We start from the raw sequence: 23648 nt of genomic DNA, 5'->3' as shown, positions 1-23648 counted from the left end.
GGGCTTATTTTTAATTCTTTCAAATCAATCTTATATTAGGTCAAGATGTAAGTGTACTTAATTTGGGTAGTCTGTATTTATGGAATTATTCTTTTCAAGGAAATTCAGCAGATGTATATTATGTATGTATAACCATACCAAGGCAAATCAATCTCCTTCTGCTACTCACAAAAAAAAAAAAAAACATACTGATGTCCATGTAAGAAGTAAAAAAGAGGGTGGACTCAAGATGGCGGAGTAGAAACAGGACATCTGCCTGGCTCCAGCTTCCACCTTTCCCAATTCATGTAAAAGGGGACTCTGAACAAACTTTGGAGCTACAGAACCCACAAAATGACACAGAGAAGCTAACCTCCTGCTGAGGACAACCAGGCAGGGCAGCAGGAATCAGCCAGCTCAGTGCTCTGGGAGCTGAGCCCAGGCCTGTGTGGAGCCAGAGGTTTTAGCTCCAGGGCGGGCCTGACCAACCACCTGCTGGAGGGACTCCAGATCACCAGCAGCTATGGCAGTTTCCAGAATTATCAACACATAGATGCTAAGGACAAAGTGAGAGGTCAGTGCAGTGTGGACTTTGGGACCAGTAGTTGGGAGTGCCTCATGCCCCGGCGTCCACATTGCAGCTTTAGCTGCTGGCCTGCACACTGTAGGGGGAACAACCGACCAGTCTGAGGGGTAAGCGCTCTTGCTTTAACCTGCTTGGATCTGGATTGCAGTCTAGGGTGAAGATCCTGGGGTGTGTGACCAGCTTGCCAGAGCGTGTGGAGGCTTCCAAGAGGGCACCCAACTAATACCTCTGGCAGTTAAGAAAACCCCAGCATTTTGGACGGAAGCTCCCCTGTCTGGTGGCAGAGTCCTACTGTGGCAAAAAGCCCAGGGATCAAGTGACTGAGGGGCGACATGACGAGGCAAAGGAAGCAAAACAAACAGAAGAATCCAACATTAGACTCCTATTTTGGGGACAAAAAGTATCAAAGCATGGAAGAGGAGGAAGACAGTGAAGTCAGAACTCCTGAACCAAAAGCTTCAAAGGAAAATACAAGCTGGTTACAGGCCATAGAGGACCTTAAGAAACAGATAAGAGAAGTGGAGGAAAAATTGGGAAGAGAAATGAGAACGATGCAAGAAAATTATGAAATGAGAGTCAACAGCCTGACTGAGAAAAATAACACCTTAAAAAATAGACTAACTCAAATGGCAAAAGAGGCTCAAAAAGGCAATGAGAAGAGGAATGCCTTAAAAAGCCGAATTTTCCAGATGGAAAAAGAATCTCTAAAGCTCACTGAGGAGAATCATTCCCTCAGATTTAGAACAGAGCAAAGGAAAGCTAATGACATTAAGAGAAATCAAGGGGTAGCTAGGTGGCACAGTGAACAGAGCACTAGCCCTGGAGTCAGGAGGACTTGAGTTCAAATCTGGCCTCAGACACTTAACACAAAAAACTAGCCATGTGACCTTGGGCAAATCACTTAACCCCAATTGCCCTGCAAAAAAAAAATTGGGGCAGCCAGATGGCACAGTAAGAGTGCCAGCCCCGGAGTTGGGAGAGCCGGCATCAGTTCCAGCCTCAGATACTTAGGACCCACACAAAATAACTGGCTGTGTAACCTTGAGCAAGTTACTTAACCCCAATTGCTTTAAAAAAAGAGAGAAATCAAGATGCTGTTAAACAGATCCAAACAAATGAAAGAATAGAAGGCAATGTTAAATATCTCATGGGAAAAACCACTGTCCTGGAAAATAGATCAGGTGAGATCATTTAAAAATTATTGGACTACCTGAAAGAAAGAACCTAGAAATCATCCTTCAAGAAATTCTCAAGGAAAATTGCCCTGATGTTTTAGAAACAGAAGGCAAAATGGAGGTTGAAAGAATCCACCAATCACCTCCTGAAAAAGATCCCAAAAAGAGAACTCCTAGGAATATTATAGCCAGGTTCCGGAACTCCTGGATCAAGGAGAGAATATTACAAGCAGCCAGGAAGAAACAATTTGAATACTGTGGAAACGTAATCAGGATAACACAGGATCTGACAGCTTCTACACTGAGGGATCGAAGGACCTGGAACATGATATTCCGGAGGGCAAAGGAGCTGGGGTTAAAACCAAGAATCACCTACCCAGCAAAACTGAGTATCATGTTTCAGGGGAAAATATGGTCATTTAGTGGAACAGAGGACTTTGAAGCATTCTTGATGAAAAAACCAGAGTTGAATAGAAAATTTGACATTCAGATACAAGAAGCAAGAGAAGTTTGAGAACGTAAACAGGGAAAAGAAATCATAAGCCACTTATCAAAGTTGAACTATTAACATTCTTCCATGGAAAAACGATACTTGTAACTGATGAAACTTTTCTCAGTATGAAAATAGTTGAAGGGAATAGAAATATATATATATGTCTGTATCAGAGGGTATACGGGCATATGAATACATATGTGAATGTGTGTATATATGTTTACAGGTATACATAGATAGAGGGCACAGGACCAATTTAATAGGAAGGGATGATACTTAAAAGGTGAAATTAAGAGGTGAGAGGGGAATATAATGAGAGGAGATGGAGAGAGACAGAATGGGGTAAACTATCTCATTTAGAAGAGGCAAGGGAAAATGTTTACAATGGAGGGGAAGAATAGGAAGGCAAAAGGGAATGGGTCAACCTTATCCCCATTGAATTTGGCTTGGGGAGGGAATGAAATACACACTAAATAAGGTATCTCACCCTACAGGAGAGTAGGGGGGAAAGGGATGAGAGGGGGGATGATGGAAGGGAGGGCAGGCTGGGGGGGAGGGAAGTTGGGAGCACCCACTTTTCAAAAGGTATGGGATCAAAGTAGAGAATAGAACAAGTGGGAGGTGAGATAGCAGGGAGGGAAATATAGTCAGTCTTTTACAATATATCTACTATGTTAATGTCTTGTATTAGCTACAAATGTACAACCTATACTGAACTGCTTGTCTTCCCAGTGGGGGTGGGTGGCAGGGGAGGAAGGAAATGAATCTGGAATTCAAAGTTTTAAAATCAAATATTTAAAATTATGTGTGTGTATATATATATATATATATATATGTAAACTATTATTAATACTACTTTACATGCAATTGGGAAATAAGATAACACTGGGGCATACAGATCCACCATGCCATACTGGAAAAGTCGAAGGGGGTATGGGAGAAGATATGGAAGAGAACAGATTGGAGGAGGGGATATCATGTGGGACTGCTATTTTGGGTTGGTGGGTAGGGGAAAAATGGGGAGAAAATTTGTAACTCAAAGTCTGGCAGAAATTAATGATGTAAATCAGAAGTTAATAAAGCATTTGAAAAATGAAAAAAAAAAGAAGTAAAAAAGAAAAAATGCTTTTGGAGAAAGAAGGGCATGTAAAAGATTAAACTTGAGTGATTTTTAATTTAGTAAAAACAACAGCAAATATTTAGTAAGCATCTACTTGGTGGAGAAACAAAGCTAAAATAAAGCCAATTTTTACCTTCTTGAAGCTTATGGTTTTCAGATGCAACAAAATAACAATAGTTCAAATCTGTATATTGCTTTAAAGTTTACAAAGTTATAGTAGACAACCTTATATGATTAAGTGCACAGAGAATTGCAAAACAAGCGTTATTGAAGATCTAAAGGGAGGAGGAAGCAATGTGTATCAAGGGTCCTTACTGACCAGAAAGCTAAGGGTCCTGGAAGAGTTGGCATTTGAGGTAGGCTTTAAAACATGGAGAGAAATTCAACATGCTAAAATGGAAAGGAAATATAAAGAGAATAAGCAAAGGAGGTAGTAAGGCACAAAAACGTAGTACATATAGATGCACAGATTGGCTGAAGCAGTACATTGAGAGAAGTATTAAGGAAGAAAAGCAAATTATATAAAGTATAGACTGTCGAAGAACATAAAATTTTACTTAACACAACTAATTTTTTTAAATGTATTAATTGAATATTATGGCAAATTAGGGAAGAGAGGGGACATGAAGAAAGGGAAAGAAGAGACAAATATACATATAACCACACAAGGAAGAAAAGAAAGCATTATATACACAATAGTAGAAAAAGAATAAATCAGTCAGTTCTGAGTTAAGTGTAGTAATGTTATTATTCATTTAGGTGACTTCAAAGTATCATCTTTAATATTTATTCTTTGAAAATGTTAATCACCTGATTAGCTTCAACAATATTAACAGCTCCATTGCTCCCTAAATACCTAAATTTTCAGAGACTATTCACACTCTGTAGTACTAAGAGAAGATTTTATGGGCCTCAGTCCCAGGTTTTCCACATCTAACCACCAACAAAGAACTCAAGATGAAAGCCAAATGTTCCCAGATACTACTCTACTGGTCTATTATAATTAATTTGTATGTTATAAATATCATTCTATAACATCAGATGGTTGGAGTAGGGCAGAGGAGGTTCCTAATTTTGTGTATGTGTGACTAATCCTTTAGCAGTCTGATGGACCCCTTCTCAGAATAATGTTTTTAAATGCATAAAATACATAGGATTAAAAAAAGAAACCAATTATTAAAATGAAACAGTTATCAACTTGTTAAAGTTCACAGACTCCAGGTTAATCACAACTGAACTAAAGTATTTAAAATACTTTTCCAACTATAAAATACAAAACAAAAGAACTATTAAAAAAATGAAGTTTTATTATCTAACCACATTCTAACAAAGTAGATTTCAGCAACTGTTGATGAAATATATCTTTAATATATATAAAGTAAAAAAGTTTCACCGAACTCCACAGTGAGACAGTTTAATTACCAGGAATAAAGCTCTATTTTATAATAACTATTTAGAAATATTAAATATTTTCAAACTGTACAGGTGCAGCTATGGTTTTATATATATATGCTATTCATATGTGAGGACCAGTGCCCTCCCACACCACCCTGCAGACCAGCTGCTCAATACACTGTACTCTAAAGACTCTAATCCTTACCACCTATCTTGCAATGGCACCATAAGGACCACAGCACTTTTCAATCTGCCTTATAGCAAACCCTCCAAAATTGACGTCTCCCACTATTAGAATGAAAACTTCTTAAGAGCAAGGTTTTAGGGTGAGGAGTGGGAAAAATTGGAAAACTGAAAATTTTAAAAAACAATGTCAAACTTTTTCTACATGTAATTGGAAAAAAATGAAATATTTGGGGAAAAAGAGCAAGGTTTTTTCTCACTTTTCTATTTGTATCCTTCAGTATGATACTTTACATAAAGTGACTAAAAATGCCTTTACAAGTATGCAAATCATTTATTCAGCATCCAAATGTCCAAGAGTCTTGAAACATTTTTAATCAAAAATTGCCAACACAGATCATTAAAGGGTAGTTAATAAAATTTATCATTCTTACCTTAGAACCTGATAACATACTGGTCAACATTTTTGTTCCTTTTCCAATTCCAACCACTGCAAGTTAAAGAAAAAATATGATAAAATTAACCTCTTATGAAAAAATGTAACTCTTATGGTAACTGGATTTTAAAATCTATACATCTGTTATTATCTTTTGTCATGCACTATACTAAGCTAAAAAGAGCACTATGAATTCAGCACAATTGTGGTGCAGCTTCTATTATCCCAATCATTTGAACTCATACTCCAATAAAAAAAAAAAGGGAGAGAAAGGGACTATTTCTGGAAAATGTGTGCAATTTTTTTCATCTTTATGTATGTTAAAATGGTGGAGGTTTAAATTTAGAGTTAAATTTTACAAAAATAAAAATTTTTATAAAAATCTTCTAAGACAGTAGAATTTCATATGAATATCAATGAAGAATACACAGAGCAATTAACATCCTGGGGTCTGGTTTGATGATTTCTTTTACAGAGTTCATTATTAAGCATGCAAAACCATCATCATGATTAATAGACCATTTAAAAATTGTTACAGCCCAGAAGTACATTATCAAGAAAAAAGACAACATTCTGAGGAATCAACTTTACACAGAGAAAAAATACATTAGAGGCTATATGCGAAATCATCAGTCCTCAAACTTTTTTGTCTCAGAACTGCTTTTACATTCTAAAATGTGATTTATATCTCTTGACATTTACCTTATTAGAAATTAAAACTACTTTAAATATTTATGAATTCATTTTAAAATGACAATAGTAGGCCTATTACATGTTAATATAAAAAGTTTTATGGAAATAACTGTTTTCCAAACCAAAGAAAATTTATGTGAGAGGCTTAATTGAAGACATCTAGATTCTCATATCTGTTTCTATATTCAATATATTACAATATGTTGTTTTGGTTGAAATATGTATTGGAAGAAAATCTGGCCTCATACAGATATGTAGTTGGAAAAGGGAGTGTTTTAATAAACAAAAAAAAAAGCCAGTATTTTTATGAAAAGAGTTTTGGTCTCTTGGACACACGCAGGAATCCCCAGGATTCACAGACTCTATTTTGAGAATCAATGTGATAAATATTAATAATAATAATGATAGCTAGCATTTATATAACATTTTAAAATTTGCAAGTTCTTTTCAAATATTATCTCATTTAATCCTCACAATAACCCTGGTAGGCAGGTTTTATTACTATCCCCATTTTACTGATGAGGAAACTAAGACAAAATTTATGACTTTCCCAGGGTCACAAAGCTAGTAAATCTCTGAAGCCAAATTTGAACTCATGTCTTCCTGATTCCAGGACCAGCACTCTATGCACTATACCATTTAGCTGCCATACATAAATAAACCATATGTAAAAGTACACTAGAGTTCACCTGGCTCTTCAATTTGAAGCAACAACTCACTCTATACCAGCATATTTCACTAGTCAAGTTAGATACGGTTAGGAAATGAACTCTGGTCATTTCTACACTTAATAACCCAAGTATTTTTTGTTATTTATTGGACAAAACTATAATATGTTGGGAATGGGTATGACCTAAGAATGGAAAAGAACAGAAGGGGATATAGACAAGCAGTGTACAACAGATTTGTAAGAAACATAAGAAAAAAACAAGTGCCATGAGAGAAGTTTTGCAATTTTTAACATGTAAGATTCAACAACATATATACCTATAGATTTAAAAACAAAGACATCTAGGGCTTGCAATACCAACTTGCTTGACAGAGAAGACAAACAGATGGAAATCACTCCGGCCTCTCCCTCAATTTCTGTCACCAATATCTCTCACCATTTTTCTAGTCTTCTAGATTTGAAACCTTAGAATAATCAATGATTCCTCTACTTTTTCCTCTGTGAAATTTAGATTAATTATTAATTAATAGGTAAGAATCTTAATCACTGAAACTAATATTTATGGATCAGATTTGGATTTAATTGTGAAGGCCTCAGCAACAGAATCTGTAAAAGTTTAGATTTAAAATTTAAAAATTCCCTAATTTTGTGAGCCACAACCTGGTCCTGTCTCAAGAAGGAAGATAAATGGAAGATGAGTGAACCTAGTCAGGAGATGTTTTGCCTAGCACTAGGTCTCTCTAGTGTTATGTGGCATCTAGCATGAGACTTTCCAGAGGATGTTGTTTAGCTCTGCTTTTTTGCCGTTGCTATAGATTCTGGAGATTCCCTACTGTAAGTCCGCCTGAGTTAGTAAAATGTAAGCCCACCCTTCACCTATACTGTAAACCAATCACAGTCTTAATATGCATCAACGAACCTTATATAAAGAACTGTATGAAAAACTGCCCTGTCAGTTAAGTCTTTGGCTACTGAATTAAGGAAATGGCAATTGAAGACTTGCAAGCAGTTACAGTATCTGACTGGTTACTTTGTAGCCACTATTATTACCACAAAAATTAAACTTAATTTTGTTTCTTTGAAAATGAGAATTTTTTGCGACTTGAGAATTTCATAATTAAATCAGGATTCAGAATCATCATCGTAAACTCTTAGCTCAATTTTAATTACATCTTTGCTTTTGGTCCTACAATAAAGTCAGCAAAAGCAATCCATAAATGTTTTAAAGTGAAATTCCCATTGCCCCATACATATTCAATGCTCCCTCCTACCAAAAAAATAATTCAAACATTAGTCTGTGTCTTTTTGTTTTGTTGTAATACTCTTTCTTGAACTATAAAATGCCAGACTTCAAAATCAATAGTTATGCTGATAGTGAATACCATCACCTTAGCATGTCTGATCTTCAATTGTAATAATAGGCATTAGGAAAATGGCTGATATATTAGCACATTAAATCACCATAAAAATCACTGTGATATCATTTACAAATCAATTTATTTTTTTCTCTCCCAAGAATGTTTTTCATATTAGACACTACAGGATAAGAAAAGATTAATAGCGTTATGCTGTTACCATTGACATCAGATATAGCCCTTTTCTAAAGACGCTTAAATTTCATCAAAGACAAGACTTAATCAATCAGCAAACATTTATTAAGCACCTACATTGCCGTGCAAATCAACTAAGACAAAGTAAATAATTAAATTTAGCACAATAAACCTTACAACTTCCTACAACTTTAAAAAATTCAATATGCAAGATGTTCTTCCTTTACTGCCACTTATTTTACATAATTTGGCACTTAATTCACAAGGTCTTGGCATATATGCTTTAATCCTTCATCATGAAATCTAACTTATCATTTTGGATATTAAACTTTTGATAAAGTCCATTTTTGCTAATCAACCCTTTAATACATTCATTAAATTTACAATCGGGTTTAAATCAGGCAAGCTCCCAGGCTTCTGAAGTATGATCCTTTCTCTCTCTTAGATAAATCTTGAAACCTTTTGTGACATGTTACATGATGTAACATTGTGTTGGTCTATCAGTCTAAGCATTCATAAGCACCTATTATGTCTCAGGAATTGTGCGAAGCACTGGGGATACCAAAAACAGGGGAAAAAAGGTAAAAGATGGTCTAATGGGGAGAAAACATGCAAACTATGTATGAACAAGCTATGCAAAGGATGAATTGGAAATAATCAATAAAGAGTAGGTGCTAGCATTAAGGGAGGTAAGGAAAGATTTCTTGGAAGAAGCTAGGATTTTAGCTAGGACTCGAAAGAAGCCAGAGTAACCAAGAGATAGAGATGAAGAGGGAGAGAATTCCAGGCAGGGAATCAGCCTGCAAAAATGCCCTGAGTTAGGTAATACAGTGTTTTATGGGAGGAACAGCAAGGAGGCCAGCGTCACTCGATCATGGAACACTTGGTGGTAAGGTATAAGAAGGCTGGAGAGGTAAAAGACTAGGTTATGAAGGGCTTTAAACATCAACAGATGATCTTTTATTTCATTTTGAAAGTGACTGAGAGCCACTAGAGACTACTTAAAGAGGATGGGTAGAAGTGGGGGTTTATATGGTCAAATCTGCTCTTTAGTAAGATTAATTTGACAGATGAGAGTAGACTGGAGTGGAAAGTGACTTGATGCAGAGAGGCAACCAAAAGATTATTGCAATAGTCCAAGTGTGATGAGGGAAATCCTGTAGCTTTGAAATTCTTCTGATTATCAATATATCTACCACAGTTCATTCTCTCCCTAGGTACAAGACTCCCAAGGTTCCCATTTTGGGGGGTGGATGTTTTAGAGTCTGATGTAGCTATCTAGATCTTACAGGTTTACCTAGATTACTCCTAACAATGGTTTTGGCATCGTCCTTAACAAAAAAGTGAGTGTCATCAGTAAAAATCACCTTTTTCCAATCTTCAGTACTGCAGTCTTTGCATTATCTTGCCCATTAAAAACTTTTTAAATCACAGCAATAGTTAGCAGCTAGTTTTTTTAACTGGTCTTCTCATTGTTCTTCCAGTTGCAGGAACTCCGTCCTGCAAAAGAGAGGAATCAGTAGCAACCTTCCCTGTTGCCGGGTCCTGCTAAAAGTCTCTGCTTGTTTTCTGAGGAAACTGAGACATAAGAAAGGTTCTATGATATACCCAAGGTCACAAAATTTGAACTCAGATCTTTCTGACTCCAAGTCCCATAATCTCATCACCATGCCAACAAAGATACCTATCAACTGTGGAATGGCTAAACAAATTATAGTACATAAATGAAAAGGAATATAATTGTGGTAACAAATGATGAGCATGATGAATACAGAGAAGCAAGGAAAGACTTACATGAACTAATGCCAAAGTAAAGTAAGCAGAGCCAGGAAAACAATATACAAAAGACTGCAACAATGTAAATGGAAAGACCAACAATAGCCACAAAACAACTGGAACTGAATGTTGCAAAATTGTAAAGAACAAGCCTAGCTCCAAAGAAGAAATATTAGAATACCTTCCTGCCTCCCCTTGGGCAGAGGTCAGAGCTCTTACCGTGTTTCCCCGATAATAAGACCTATCCCGAAAATAAGCCCTCCCCTTACTGTGTAAGATTCCTCTAAAATAAGCCCTCCCCCGAAAATAAGCCCTATTGAGATTGCTACTGTAGTGAAGGTGATCCCCTGTGCTACACGCTACATTACAGTACCCTCTGTACGCACCGTCTCTCCCCCCCCGGGTGAAACGCACACCGCGCTCCGAGCTGCATCCAATCAGAGCTGCAGCAGTGAGTACGTCATCCTGTTCTTCCCCAGTGATTTGCTTGCTGGCGCCATTGAGAGCAGTGCCACGGAGGAGAGCTGAGGCAGGACAACATAAGCCCTCCCCTGAAAATAAGCCCTCTGGTGTTTTTCTTTCCAAAAAAAATTAATAAGACAGTGTCTTATTATTGGGGAAACACGGTAGGTATAAAAACACTACATATAATGCCAGACATTTTCAAACTGGTGATCAGTTTTACAGAATTTCTTTTTCTTTTCTTCCACTTTTTTTAAAGTCTTTGTTGCTGGGTGTGGTGGTGTATATACCTTTAATCCCAACTGCCAGGAAGGCTGAGAATGGTGGAGGATTAAGCTCAGAGGTTCAGAGCTTCAGTGTCCTATACTGAACAGGTAGCCCCACCCAAAGGGGAAGCAAGAACAGGGCAGTAGGCTACCTAAGAAGATTCTGTCATTTGTTCATTCTCCCACCCTATTACTTGACTTTTAACTTTTTATTAAAGTAGGGCCCTGCTTCCAGGGTGGTGAGCACAGTCCCAAGCTTCAGGGGTTTTGTGCAGCTGTTTTCAGAGATACTTCTAGGGACCAGTGATTTTTCAGTTCTTCCAAGGTAGTATGATCTAAGGAGAGGTGTTTACTATTCTCCTGGCCTATGCTCTGGTCTGTAAGTGACCACAAGCACACTTTTCTGCCCTGGAACTCTGAAGAGAGCCCCCCTCCGCTGTGGTCACAAGTTCTGCCATGCTACTAATGCTCTTCCTCACTCTGGGACTGCCACCCAGGACTGCAACCTGGATCCAAGTATAGGCAAAGCAACAAGAGTCCTGCCTCAGTGCTAGTAAAAAGACCCCTATAATCTCCTTCGGACCAGCTGTTCAACCCCCTTACCGTCTGTGGGCTGAGAGTTCCAGAAGTTGCCGCTGCTGATTCAGTCACTCTCAAGGCCTGCTCCTGGTTTGCTGGGGCCGGGAATGTGCTCCACTCTCACCTGGGTACGACAGACCCTTCCTGCTGACCTTCCAAGTTGTCCTTGGTGTCTATGGGCTGAGAGGCCTGGAAACCACCACAGCTGCCAGTGATTCAGTCACCCCAAGGTCTGCTCCAAGCTTGCTGGGGTCGGTGTGGCCTGTGCTGGAGTGTGTTCCTCTCTTACCCTGGTACAACAGACCTTTCTTACTGATCCCCCAAGTTGTCTTGGGCCAGAAATCTGCTTTACTCCATCTTTTTGTGGATTCTGATACTCCAGAATTTGTTTAGAATCATTTTTTAAAGGTATTTGGAGGGTTCTGAGGGAAAGTTCAGTTGAGTCCCTGTTTTTATTCTGCCATCTTGGCTCTGCACACTACCTAAGAAGATCCAAACCATACTCCATCTCAAAAAAATTATCATCATAAAACAAATTTTAAAAACAAAAAATGTCTGTCATAAGAAATGGTGCTCTGGGGGGGGGGGGGGGGGCCAGGTAGCACAGCAAGTAAGAAGCACCAGCCCCAGTGTCGGGATGACCTGGGATGAAATCCGGGTTCAGATACTTAGCACCACACCCAGAAATAACTGGTCGTGTAACCTTAAGCAAGTTACTTAACCCCAATTGCTTTAAAAAAAAAAAAAAAAGAAAAAGAAATGGCGCTCTGGGACAGGAAAAGGGAATAATGTGGGGAGAACCTAGGTAACAGAGGCTACCAATCAAATACATTTTTTTAAAAGAAGAAAAATAGTCAGATATTTAAGGGAACTTGTATGCTCAGTATAAAACATTTTGATGTGGCCAAAAAAGTTAATGCTGTTTTAAAGTTACAGATGCATGATGTCTAGAACAAGAGAGATTCAAGTCATGCTGTGCTAAATCTGAGTCTAGTCACCAGCCTAGAAAATCCAAGAGAACAGAGGCTATATATTCTCTGGATGCTGTATGCTCTGCACAGAGTAGGTGCTAATTAAGCTTACTGAATTAAACTACCTTGATTAAGCCACATCAGATGTATACTGCTCCTTTCTGGGAACAAAATTTTGTGGGGAACACTAACAAGTTTCACACAAGTCCTACTTTGATGCCTCATTACGGTAATGGAGCATCCCTGGGTTCAAGGTTCTACCAAGCTGCAAGGCTTCAAAGTAAGCTTCTAGAAATACATTATGCTGTCTAATTAAATACAGAGGGGCTTATCTCTAATAGCCTAGCCACCAGATGATAGCTTCTTTGGGACTGTATCTGGGGATGCAAAGAAAAGTAAAAACAGTCTCTGCCCTTTAGAAGCTTACATTCTACATGTGCTTTATATTTATTATTACACATATTCTATGTGTTTTTGCATGTTAACATATAAATAACTAGGTACACACCAGATATACATAGAGTAGGTGGTAATATGCAACAGGAAGACGCTTAGGAGAAAGACTAGAAATATATGGACAGATCTGGGAGTCATCTGTATAGAAAAGATCATTTAACCAATAGAAACTGATAAGAACACCAACAAAGAGAGGAGAGAGAAAAGAGAGCCCAGAATGGAGCTTTAGGGACATCCATACTTTATGGGCAAAAGAAAGATAATGGTCCAAGTAAGGAGGTGGAGGAGTGATCAAACAGGTAGGAGGAAAACCCAGGAAGAGCAGTGTCACAAGCCAGAGGAGAAAGTATCTGGAAGGAGGGGGTAGTTGGCAGTGTCAAAATGCAAGGGAGGCCCAGAAGGAAGAGGAAGGAGATGCAGAAACTTGGCAAGCAAGAGTCTGTTGATCACTCCAAAGGGATACATGACCTAGATATAAAAGGTCACCTGATAAATTATAGAGGAGCATGGATGAAATTAGCTTTTGGATCTATGGATAGGGGAAGAGTTTATAACCAAGGGTGGGAGGGAATTACAGATTACAGGACAATTTTGATTACATGAAATTTTTAAAATCTCACACAAACAAATCCAATGCAACTAAGATTAGAAAGAAAAGTGTTAAATGGGGCGGGGGGGAATTGCATCAAGTTTCTTTGATAAGTTTTATTTCCAAGATATTCAGGGAACTGACTCAAAATGTCTAAAAATTAAGAGTCATTCCTCAATTGATAAATGGTCAAAGACTGTAACTAGGCAGTTCTCAAGGGAAGAAAACTATATTTATAGTCAATATTTTTTTTAAATGCTCCAAGTCATTAACAGAGAAATGCAAATTAAAGCTACTCTGAGGTTCCATCTCACACCCCTCAGACTGGTAAAGCTGACCATTCCCCCACCAAAAAAAATTACAAATGCTGGAGAGACTTTGGAAAACCAGGAAAAGTAATGCACTGTTGGTGGAGCTGTGAATTAGGACAATCATTCTGGAAATCAATTTGTAGCTAGGCTCAAAAAACTATTAAATTGTGCATACTCTTTGACCCACTATGAGGCCTATACCTTAAAAGATGAAAGAGGAAAATGACCTATATATACAAAAATATTTACAGTAGTTCTTTTTGTGGTGGCAAAGTACTGGACACTAAGAAAGTGCCCATTATTTGAGGATACTATGGTGCTGGAAGAAAAGACAAAGGAGACAGTTAAAAGGAAGTTTAGGAATACTTCTGTGAATCAATGCAGAGTGAAGTGAGCAAAAACGAGAAACTCATTTATACTATACAACATTGCAATACATAATAATTTTGAAATTCTTAAGAATTCTGATCAACACAGTAATAAATTATGATTCCAGAGGACCAAGTATAAAGAATACTACCCACATCCTGACAGAAAGTTAGGTGACAGAGTAAAGGTGCATTATGAGACACATATTTTTTTGACATAGTCAATATAGAAATTTGATTTGCTTGACTATGCATATTTGTTACAAAGGATTTTTTCCCCAGTAGGGATGGGAGTAGGAATGGAAGAAAAATAAGTGCTTATTAATTGAAAAAAAATTTTTAAGGGTTTGTGAATCACTTGCTTTGGAGAAGGAAATGGTCATCCACTCCAGCATTTTTGCCAAGAAAAACCCAAATGGGGTCATAAAGAGTCAGACACTACTAAACAACAAAAATGGATAATTTGTTGGAAATGTAATAAAGAAAATTCCTCTTCAGGTATCAGTTAGACTAGATGATATCTGAACTCCCTTTCAACTCTAAGATTCTATAGCTCAAAGCTTCTAAAGGATAATTATTTTAAAATAAGTCCTATCACACCTACAATCTTTGCCAGATATATTCCATACCCTATCCCTTCACAGTATTAAGATAAAATTTAAGGGTGGAAATTTCTCACCTTTCACTCAATATGTGCTTAGGAATTTTGGAATTGTGTGACATGGGAGACATTGGCACAGGAATTCACAGCACAGTGCACCCTCATCAGAAAAGGTACTGTGCTCCATAAGCAAAGAAGAATTGAAGTAGTTCAAAAGACATGCAAGATGTGCAAATTTAGAAAATCTACCCCAAATGTTCACGTGGACTATTTGTGCCAAACCTGTGGTTGAACATTCCAAGTTTCTATTGGTCTGATCAGTCACAGTCAGACACACTGTAACTCTACTCTAGCATAGTGATATCATTTTGATCATTTTTGAACCAACTTTTGGACTGATTTTGTTTTTCTTGGTAACCCTAGAACTAAGAACAAAACCTGGCACAAACTAAGAGCTTAATAAGTGCTTTTTTTAAGTGACTGAAATAAACGGAATCATAACTAACAATTTTCTGCATAACAGGAGAAGGTACTATAGGTGGAAATAATTTATCCAAGCTAAAATAGGTGTATTTTATCCATTATTGTCTTTTAAGTCTTTATAGCATGATATGATAGTATGATAAAAAACAATAATTCTTAACTGGTGAAAATAAATCCATCAAGATTTTCTAATTCATTTAAATAGATTTTCCCCTTGATTATTTTCCTAAATTATTTTTCTTAAGATCTGTAAAAATCCAAAAATTAAGACTACTTCACTTTTTTCTTCTGGCACAGCAATTGGGGTTAAGTTACTTGCCCAGGGTCACACAGCTACTAAGTGTTGTGTCTGAGGCCAGATTTAAACTCAGGTCCTCCTGACCCCAGGACCAGTGTTCTATCTACTGCATGACCTACCTGCCCCCTTCACTCTCTTTTTGATTGCCATCCTAACAATGCCTTTATGTGACTAATGATTTTAGTAAACTTTTAATAAACAGAATTACATTTGAAAGAGGTATATAATCTGGAAGGTAAAATTTGAAGTGGAGGAAATGTGAAAATAACTAACTAGTCTAGGTTAGTCTGTTTAAAATGAAAACAAAATTTTGTACTTCAATGAAAAGTTTTTCCACCATATCTAGAATTTTTTTTAACTATAAATTCACATTTTTAAACTGTCTGAAAGTGTTTTTGTCACCAGTTTTTTTTTTATTTTTCTGAGTAGTATACATTTGCTTTATTTCTTATGTTAACATCACTTGGCACTGAACTTATGGGATTTTTTTGTTAATTGCTATAGTATACATACACAGGTTGTCAAGCCACAGACATGTACTACAAATCCTAACAAATGCCAATAAACAAAACAGGAAATAAAAACCATTAAGGATTTCCCTCTTCAATCAATTCTACTGACTTTTCTAAACAAACAACAATGTTCTCAATAAGAGCATATCTGTAAAAGAAAGTTCTTGCTACATTGAAGAAAATAAACTTTACTTTTTAAAAACTGGATATAGAAAGGAAAAAAGGCTACATCATACTTTAAAGGTCCATTTGTACAAATGAGTGGCTAGTTTTTATTTCTTTTTGGTCTATTTTATTTCCTGCTTTTAAGCAAAAAAGGCAACATATGGGATGGCTAGGTGGCACAGTGAGTAAGAGTACCAGCCCCAGAGTCGGGAAGACCCGGAATTGGTTCTGGCCTCAGATACTTAATACACACACACACACACACACACACAAACTGGCCATGTAACCTTGAGCAAGTTACTTAACCCCAATTGCTTTAAAAAAAAAAAGGCAACATATGTCCTATGTTACAACAAAATAGTTAAGCAAGATTCTAAAGTAAATCATAAATTAATCTGCATTATATCTTAAATGAAACTACTTCAAACAATTTTCTCTTACCAACCTAGGAAAACCACTATAAAAATGAAATGTTAAAAAATGTTCTTTATATCTATTACCCAGAACTCCTGTGGCAGCACTGTCCAAAGTTCCTCCATGACCAATTTTTAATGCCTGTTTCTTTCTTTTGTTCCCATCTTGAGGAGGCATACCAGCTTCTATTAAAGAAAAATGAATGAAAAAAATAATCACCCACTGTATCTTCGAATAAAGCCAGAGAGCTCCCCAATTAAGGCAAACAAGTTATTTTAAAAGCACACATACAATTAATTCACCATAACAAAATAATCAACACTACTAACAAAAGATTATGACAAATACAATTGAAAGTCTACCAAATTACGAGTTATATCCCAAAAGGTCATTTGTAAAATCAGTTGACTGTAGGAACATATTTTTTACCAAAGAAACAATATTGTAAGGAGTTGTTGGGTCTCTAGATTACTCCACAAGTCTTTTTAACATAATATACAACTACGGACATATCCCAATTTGAACTTTATTGTTCTCTGAAATAACATGGTTAATGTATCCCAATGTAAGGCCACAAGAGACTGTTATGATATCATTGGGGCAATAGCCAAATTATAACTGCCCCTATTACATGAATTTGCCTAATATATTACCTATTAACGATGACAGGCTGAGTTTGCCAAGTTCTGCTAGAACTAACTGAGTTTGGAGTTCTGAAAGTAAGGGAAGGGGTCATCATACCCCAAAAAGAAAAAGCAAGAGTTTTTTTGCCAGTCTTAGGAGAAAAAAATCTGTCAAAGTTTGTATCTGACAGCCTTCAATTACATATCCTTCTCTATAAACTTCCAAATGCCTAATATCTTCTTGTAGACCTAAGTCCTCCACCTACTTCTTCTCTAAACTCAAAGTATTCCAGACTCCCAAAGTATCTGCTTCCCTTCCCTAAGTAATCAATAAATTAATTTCTGTGCAAAGGATTCAGCTACAGGTTAGAAGAAAAATGTGACTGGTCTAATTCACATTCACATGGCCTTCCTGACTACGTTTTCTTAAATGTATGTCTTCAGAAATGTTGGCTTTACCGGTAACAAATAATCTTGAGGACAAGTACTGTTTTTTGCCTTTGTATCCCCAATGCTTAGCACAGTGCCTGACAGGAAGGAACTTAATTAATGCTAAATGTGTTCAACCATTCCCCAACTGACATCTATTTTGTTTCTAGCTTTTTGCTTTCACAAAAAATCCTGCTATAAATATTTTGGCATATTATATGGAATCTTTCTGATTCTGACGTCCATAAAGTATAAATCCAGGAGTAGGATTTCTAGATTAAAGGATATGAACAGTTTAGTAATTTTTCTTAATTCCAAAATGTTTTCTAAAATATTTGGCCCAAGTCCCAACTTCACCAAGAGTATATTAGCATGGCAGGCATTCTGTAGTCCTTCTAACATAGACTATTTCTCTCTTTTATTATCTTCACCAATTTGATGCATATGTAGTGAAAGTTCCCATATACACCATAATACTTACAACAACACTTCTTACAGTAGCCAAAAACTGGAAACAAAGTAGGCCCTCATCAATTGATGAATGATTAACAGTTTGGGGTACATAAATGTAATAGAACATTACTGCCCTGTAATACATTATTATAAATAGAGACACAAAGGAAGGAACACTTATTATGAACTGACACAAAACGAAGTGAGGGAAACCATATATACAATGGCTATGACAATTAAAAGGAAAGCATAACAAAATAAATGAAACAAATGTTGTGCAATTATAATAACTTAAACTTTTAATCCCAGAGATGAAAACACACCTCCTTCCCTTCTTTGCAAAGGAAGGGACTATGAGTGTGGAACTCTCTAACTTCAAATGTGGTTGTATTAGTTTTGCTTGTTGAACTGTTTTTTTCTTGTTTTTATTTTTTGTAAAGGAAGGATGACTAGATGGCTTCTGAGGTTCCTTCCTGCTCTAGATCAATAATATTATTAATTGGGTGGCTACCCAGGAGAAGAAATATTTTGGGAAATGTAGATGATCTAAAACCAACAGATATCAATAAAAATTGTTTACAAAAAAGTGTTGGTGGGAGAATTCTTAACCAAACATGACTTAGGAGAGCATTAAAGAGGTAACAATTTTAACTTCACAAAATTAAATATAAAGCAGCATTGTAGAGTGGATAACAAACAACACTTGAAAGCAGGAAGACTTGGGTTCAAGTTCCAACTTGGACCCTACTGGCTAAGACCCTGAGGAAGTCATGTCCAACAAGAGTTCAGTAGACTAAAAGATCACTGTGAACAAGGGTTGTTTCAGATAAGACTTCATAGGGAAGGAGGAAGTACACTAAAAAGAACACTGGACTGGAAATCAGGATACCTAGGTTCCTTCTAGTCCTATAAACTCTCTTTACTGATTTCAAAATCCTTCAATTGTTTTCTCACTGCCTAAAGAATCAAGTTTGAAGTTCTTGGCCTGACATTTAAAGACTTCCAGGTGACCACTGGGAGAGATGGTGAAGTGGATACCACTTAGAACTGCCTATGAAAAGACTGCTGGGCCTGGAGACAGGAAGACTCATCTTCCTGAGTTCAAATGTGTTCTCAGACACTTAACAGCTGTATGACCGTGGGCAAATCACTTAATCCTGTTTGCCTCAGTTTCCTCATCTGTAAAATGAGCTGGAGAAGGAAATGGCAAACCACTCTAGCATGTCTGCCAAGAAAACCCCATATGGGGTCACAAAGAGTGAACACAAGCGGCCAGGTGGCTCAGCAAGTAAGAGCACCAGCTCCAGTGTCGGGATGACCTGGGGATCGAATCCCGGGCTCAAATACTTAGCACCACACCCAGAAATAACTGGCCGTATAACCTTGAACAAGTTACTTAACCCCAATTGCTTTAAAAAAAAAAAGTGAACACAACTGAAACACTAAACAGTAGCAGCAGCATCAACAGCAGCTGACCATCATCTGTCTTCAATCAACCTTTCCTGGATGGCCTCTTAATATTCCCCTTTCCCTAAGAACAAGACTTATATAGCTCTTTAAAGTTTACAAATTGCTTTCCTCATCACATGAGGTAGTTAAGTAGTACAATATTATTTACTCCTATTTTTCAGAGGAGTAAAAGCTTAGGGTTAATGAAGTCTAGTAATTTGCCTAAAATCACACATAGTAAAGGTTAGAGCCTAGCTACCACATCAGACTTTTTAACTCTTTCCACACCCTCTAGTTCAGACAAACCAAATGTTGTCCAAGTTCTTTGCCATGGTTCACACCATTTCCTCCCCTTCCCCCCAGAATGCTCTATTCGCTCTTCCCATTAATCACTGTAATTATTCTTCCTTTAAGGCTCATTAAAAGTACTACCCTAGTTGTTCTACCTACCACCTGTCTGACCTAAGACAAGTCACTTAATCTTGGTTCCTTGGCTTTCTCATCCATAAAATGAAGGAGTTAGACTAGATGACCTGAGATCTTTTTCAGTTCTAAATGTATGATCCTATGAAGCATCATCTCTTCCACAAAGCTTTCCCTAATCCTTTTTACCCAGAGAGGTTATCCTCTAGGGAGTGGAGCCAAGATGATGAAATAAAAGTAGTAATCTCTCTCTCTGAACCACTTTTTTTTACCTCTCATATGCTTATCACATTCTATTTTGTTTTGATCTGAACCCGTGGTTTCAAATTTGTGGGAAATATCCAGTAACAAACCTCCTTTCACTAATGCAGACTGGCAACTCATCTGTAATTTAAGTTTTAGATAACTGAATGCAGCACTGATGGGTTAAGTCACTTGTTTATTACATAGCTAATATATATGGGAGGCAGAACTTGAACCCAGGTCTTTTAGATTACAAAGCTGATTTGCTACCCACAATAGGATGCCCTATTTTGTATTATAGGTCCATAAACAAGGAGTACATAGTATGTACAAGGCACTGTGTTAGGTGCTGAAGGGCATGAAAATGAATAACTTGTGCTTCTGGCTCTAACAAATTTATCACCTACCAGGGGAACAATGGGGTTCTTTAGGAGATATTGCTCACACCTTACTAGAAATCTTCAAGCAAAGGCTAGATGTCCCATTTGTCAGGGATATTAGAGAGGGGATTCTTGGTCAGATGTTGAGTTGAGTTTTCAGTATTTCAACTCAAAGATCCTGCAATTCTGATTCTGAAACTGCATATAAATATGCATGTAAATAAATCTATCACAAAGTAGAGCTTTGCAAAAGTGCGTAAAAGGTTCAAAGAGTTAAGATAATATCTATGACATCTACATTCTAAGTTATAAAAACCTTGAGGACAAGAGCTGCCTTATTTCTTGAATCTCTCTCCATATTTAGCACAAAGAAATTTATTAAGTTAGCATCCACTAATCTTTGATAAGACTAGAATGGTACTTCAGAGGCAGACTGCAGAGTCTCATATCTAGACCAACCTTATCATTAGAGGCCCTACAATGGGATACAAGAGCCATAACATGGTATTAAAGTTGATGGAATCCATGTGAAATGCGGACTACAAATAAAGTGCTGGGGCCTGAAGTCAGGAAGACCTAGGTTCAAATCTCACCTTACTTTCTGTCTGAACCTGGGCAGGTCACAGTAATCTGTCTCAGATTCAAATTCCTTACTAATAAAATAAGGATAGTAATAGCACCTGGCACTCAGAATTGTGGGGTCCAAAGGAGATATACACATAAAAGTGCATAGAAGACCTTCAAGCACCATGTAAATGTCAGCTATTATTGTAGGGATAATCTCAAGAAAAGCAATTAGTATCATCTCCCACAGTGCTTTGAAAACTATAGGAATATGGATAATATTACTATATTGTGCAGCTGGAGACCACGAGTTTGAGCCATAATGGTATTTATGAAGCTATTATGGTGTTTATGAGGCCAGAAAAAAACAGGTTCTATTAAAAATAAGGGCAGATGCACAGCCTATGTACAATACTGTATAACGTGGGTTCGTAAGTTTGACGCCTTGTGGCATTTATCAAGTTTTTATAGTGTTTATGAGGCCAGGAAATGAAAAAGTTCTATGTAAAAGACTAAAAGTCTACTATTGGGGAAATAAAGTTATCTGCAATCTGAGCTAAGAATGCAAACTTCTGGGAACTAGGTCCATTGCCTTTAGGTCTGCTTCTTTGAGCTCGTGGCAACACTCATTACCCAAGGCCACGGGCTCTACTACGGTAGATCATGAAAGGGAAAGTGTGAAGGAGTTTGTACAAACTACAGGTTCTTGGGCACTGCCCGCATTCTCAAGATGCCTAAGATACAAAGGATCATTGCCGGGACCAGGGTGTTCGTCCTGCCTGCCGGCCCTACTTCCATCTCCATTCATTTCCAGGTCCTCCTTTCATGTTTTGTTGTGTTGGCTTTTTTCCTTTGTCTCAGTGCCAGGGCCGCCAGGTGGCTGGCCACCAGAGCGGCTCCCCGACGTGCGCCTGAAGAAAGGGTTAAATTAGGAAAAGCCCGGTTCCCGCCTCCGCCTGCCCCTCTCGCCGCTGCCGCCGCCGCTGCCGCCGCCGCCGCCTCCACCGCCGCTGCAGCCGCGCTGCCGCCTCGCCTCGCCTCGCCTCGCCCGAGCCCCGGCTGCGCTACCTGCCAGGAGTTTCTCCTTCAGCTGGTTCAGCAGCTCGGCCGAAGTGGGGCCCTTGGGCTTGTACACGGCGAACACGCCGCTCAGGGACAGCAGCTTGGCGGCCGCCGCCGACCGGGCGGCCCCCGCGCCTCCCGCCGCGGCCGTTGTGGCGGTCGCTGTCGCTGTCACGGCAGCCGAGGCCGCCGCCGTCGTCTTCCCCCCAGCGGACGGCACCGCGGTCTTGGCCGAGACCGCCGCCGACGCGGCCGTCCCCGTGATGGCTGCTTTCGCCGCCTCTTCGGCCCTTTCTGTCACTGTAGCCACAGTCGCCGCTGCTGCCACCGCCTCACAGGCGGCCATCATGCTCCAACCGAACCCTTTTTCTCCTTAAGTGAGAAGCGCAGGCTGATGACGGGACCCAGAGAGCGACACTCCCACCACCAACTGAATTACTGAGGCTGCTACCAAATTGTAGTCCTTAGCCTTGCCGGGGAGGACCGGGGGCGCAGAGGCTGCTGGAAGTTGTAGTTCGTATTCCCGAGGCCTCGCTGCTGGTTTCCTGGGGTGACTCTGGTTGGCTGCCACTAACGCCGGGGAGTGCTGGGAGTTGCAGTTCTTGGTTGGAGTCTAAAGCTCTCTCCCCACCTCCTGGCTCGATTTGGCGGGAAAATGCACTGAGCAGCCTGTGGGAAAAGCTCACCCTCACCTTGTAAATATGCTTCACACGTCAGACCATTCATTGTTATTGCAGACCTTCCAGACTTCTGTGAAACACAGTCACAGTGATAAATGAAGTAATAATAATACAAATAATAAGCAATATAACCAATAATAACTACTCATAAAATAAAAAGAGCTGTCTACCCCCAAACAAATGAGATTGGCATATCTATTTTTTTTAATTGTTTAATTTTTGGCGGCTTTAAATTTTGACTGGAATGATTTCACATGTATAATTGATCTATTGCTTGCCTTCTCAGTGAATGAGGGATGGACTGAAGGAAGGGAAAGAATTAACTCCAAAAAAATATTTTTAAAGAAATGTTGAAGGGTTGGCTACGTGGCAAGTGTACCGTCCCTGGAGTCAGGAAGGACCTGACTTCAAATCTGGCCTCAAACACTTAACACAAAAACTAGCCATGTGACCTTGGGCAAGTCACTTAGTGTCATTGCCCTCCAAAAAAAGAAATGTTGAAAATAAATATTTTTTAAAACTCAAAAAATTTTTACTCAAAATTTAAAGATTGGGGAAAGGTGAAGGTGACAGGCTAAGTATTTTGGAGACAACCCTTCCCCAAAAGTTCTACGTACACTTAAGATCCTGTGTATTTGTGGTCCAAAAGTCTTAGGGCAGTTTTCTTTTATAAACATTAATTAAATGTGTAGGCACTATGCACTAAGCACTGAGAATAACACAGGGGAAGAGAAGACAGTCAAAGAACTCACAGTCTTAATGGAGGAGCCAATATCAATCAATCAATCAGTCAACATTTCTCAGCTACTGT

The 23648-nt window shown here is 38.3% G+C and overlaps 1 protein-coding gene across 2 annotated transcripts in view; it reads right to left on the bottom strand.

Moving 5' to 3' along the window:
• Positions 1 to 23000, bottom strand: part of TRUB1 (TruB pseudouridine synthase family member 1) — a 47032-nt gene extending 24032 nt beyond the window's left edge. Inside the window, exons 1-3 of one of the 2 annotated variants that reach the window (XM_069099031.1) lie at positions 22164 to 23000; positions 16618 to 16716; positions 5366 to 5421 (exon numbers count right to left, since the gene is read on the bottom strand). In XM_069099031.1, the coding sequence (XP_068955132.1) occupies positions 5366 to 5421; positions 16618 to 16716; positions 22164 to 22506 (498 nt within the window). In that variant the 5' untranslated portion in view covers positions 22507 to 23000. The remainder of the gene's footprint in view (positions 1 to 5365; positions 5422 to 16617; positions 16717 to 22163) is intronic. The other variant, XM_069099030.1, reaches the window with a different exon arrangement.
• Positions 23001 to 23648: the final 648 nt, after the last annotated feature.

Source organism: Petaurus breviceps, unplaced genomic scaffold (assembly GCF_028583685.1).
Source record: "Petaurus breviceps papuanus isolate PSGF00001 unplaced genomic scaffold, PetGlider_PUasm1.0 37, whole genome shotgun sequence".
NCBI classification, from domain to species: Eukaryota; Metazoa; Chordata; class Mammalia; order Diprotodontia; family Petauridae; genus Petaurus; species Petaurus breviceps.
Note: the sequence above shows the minus strand (reverse complement) of the source record. Positions and strands in the feature narration are given on the sequence as shown.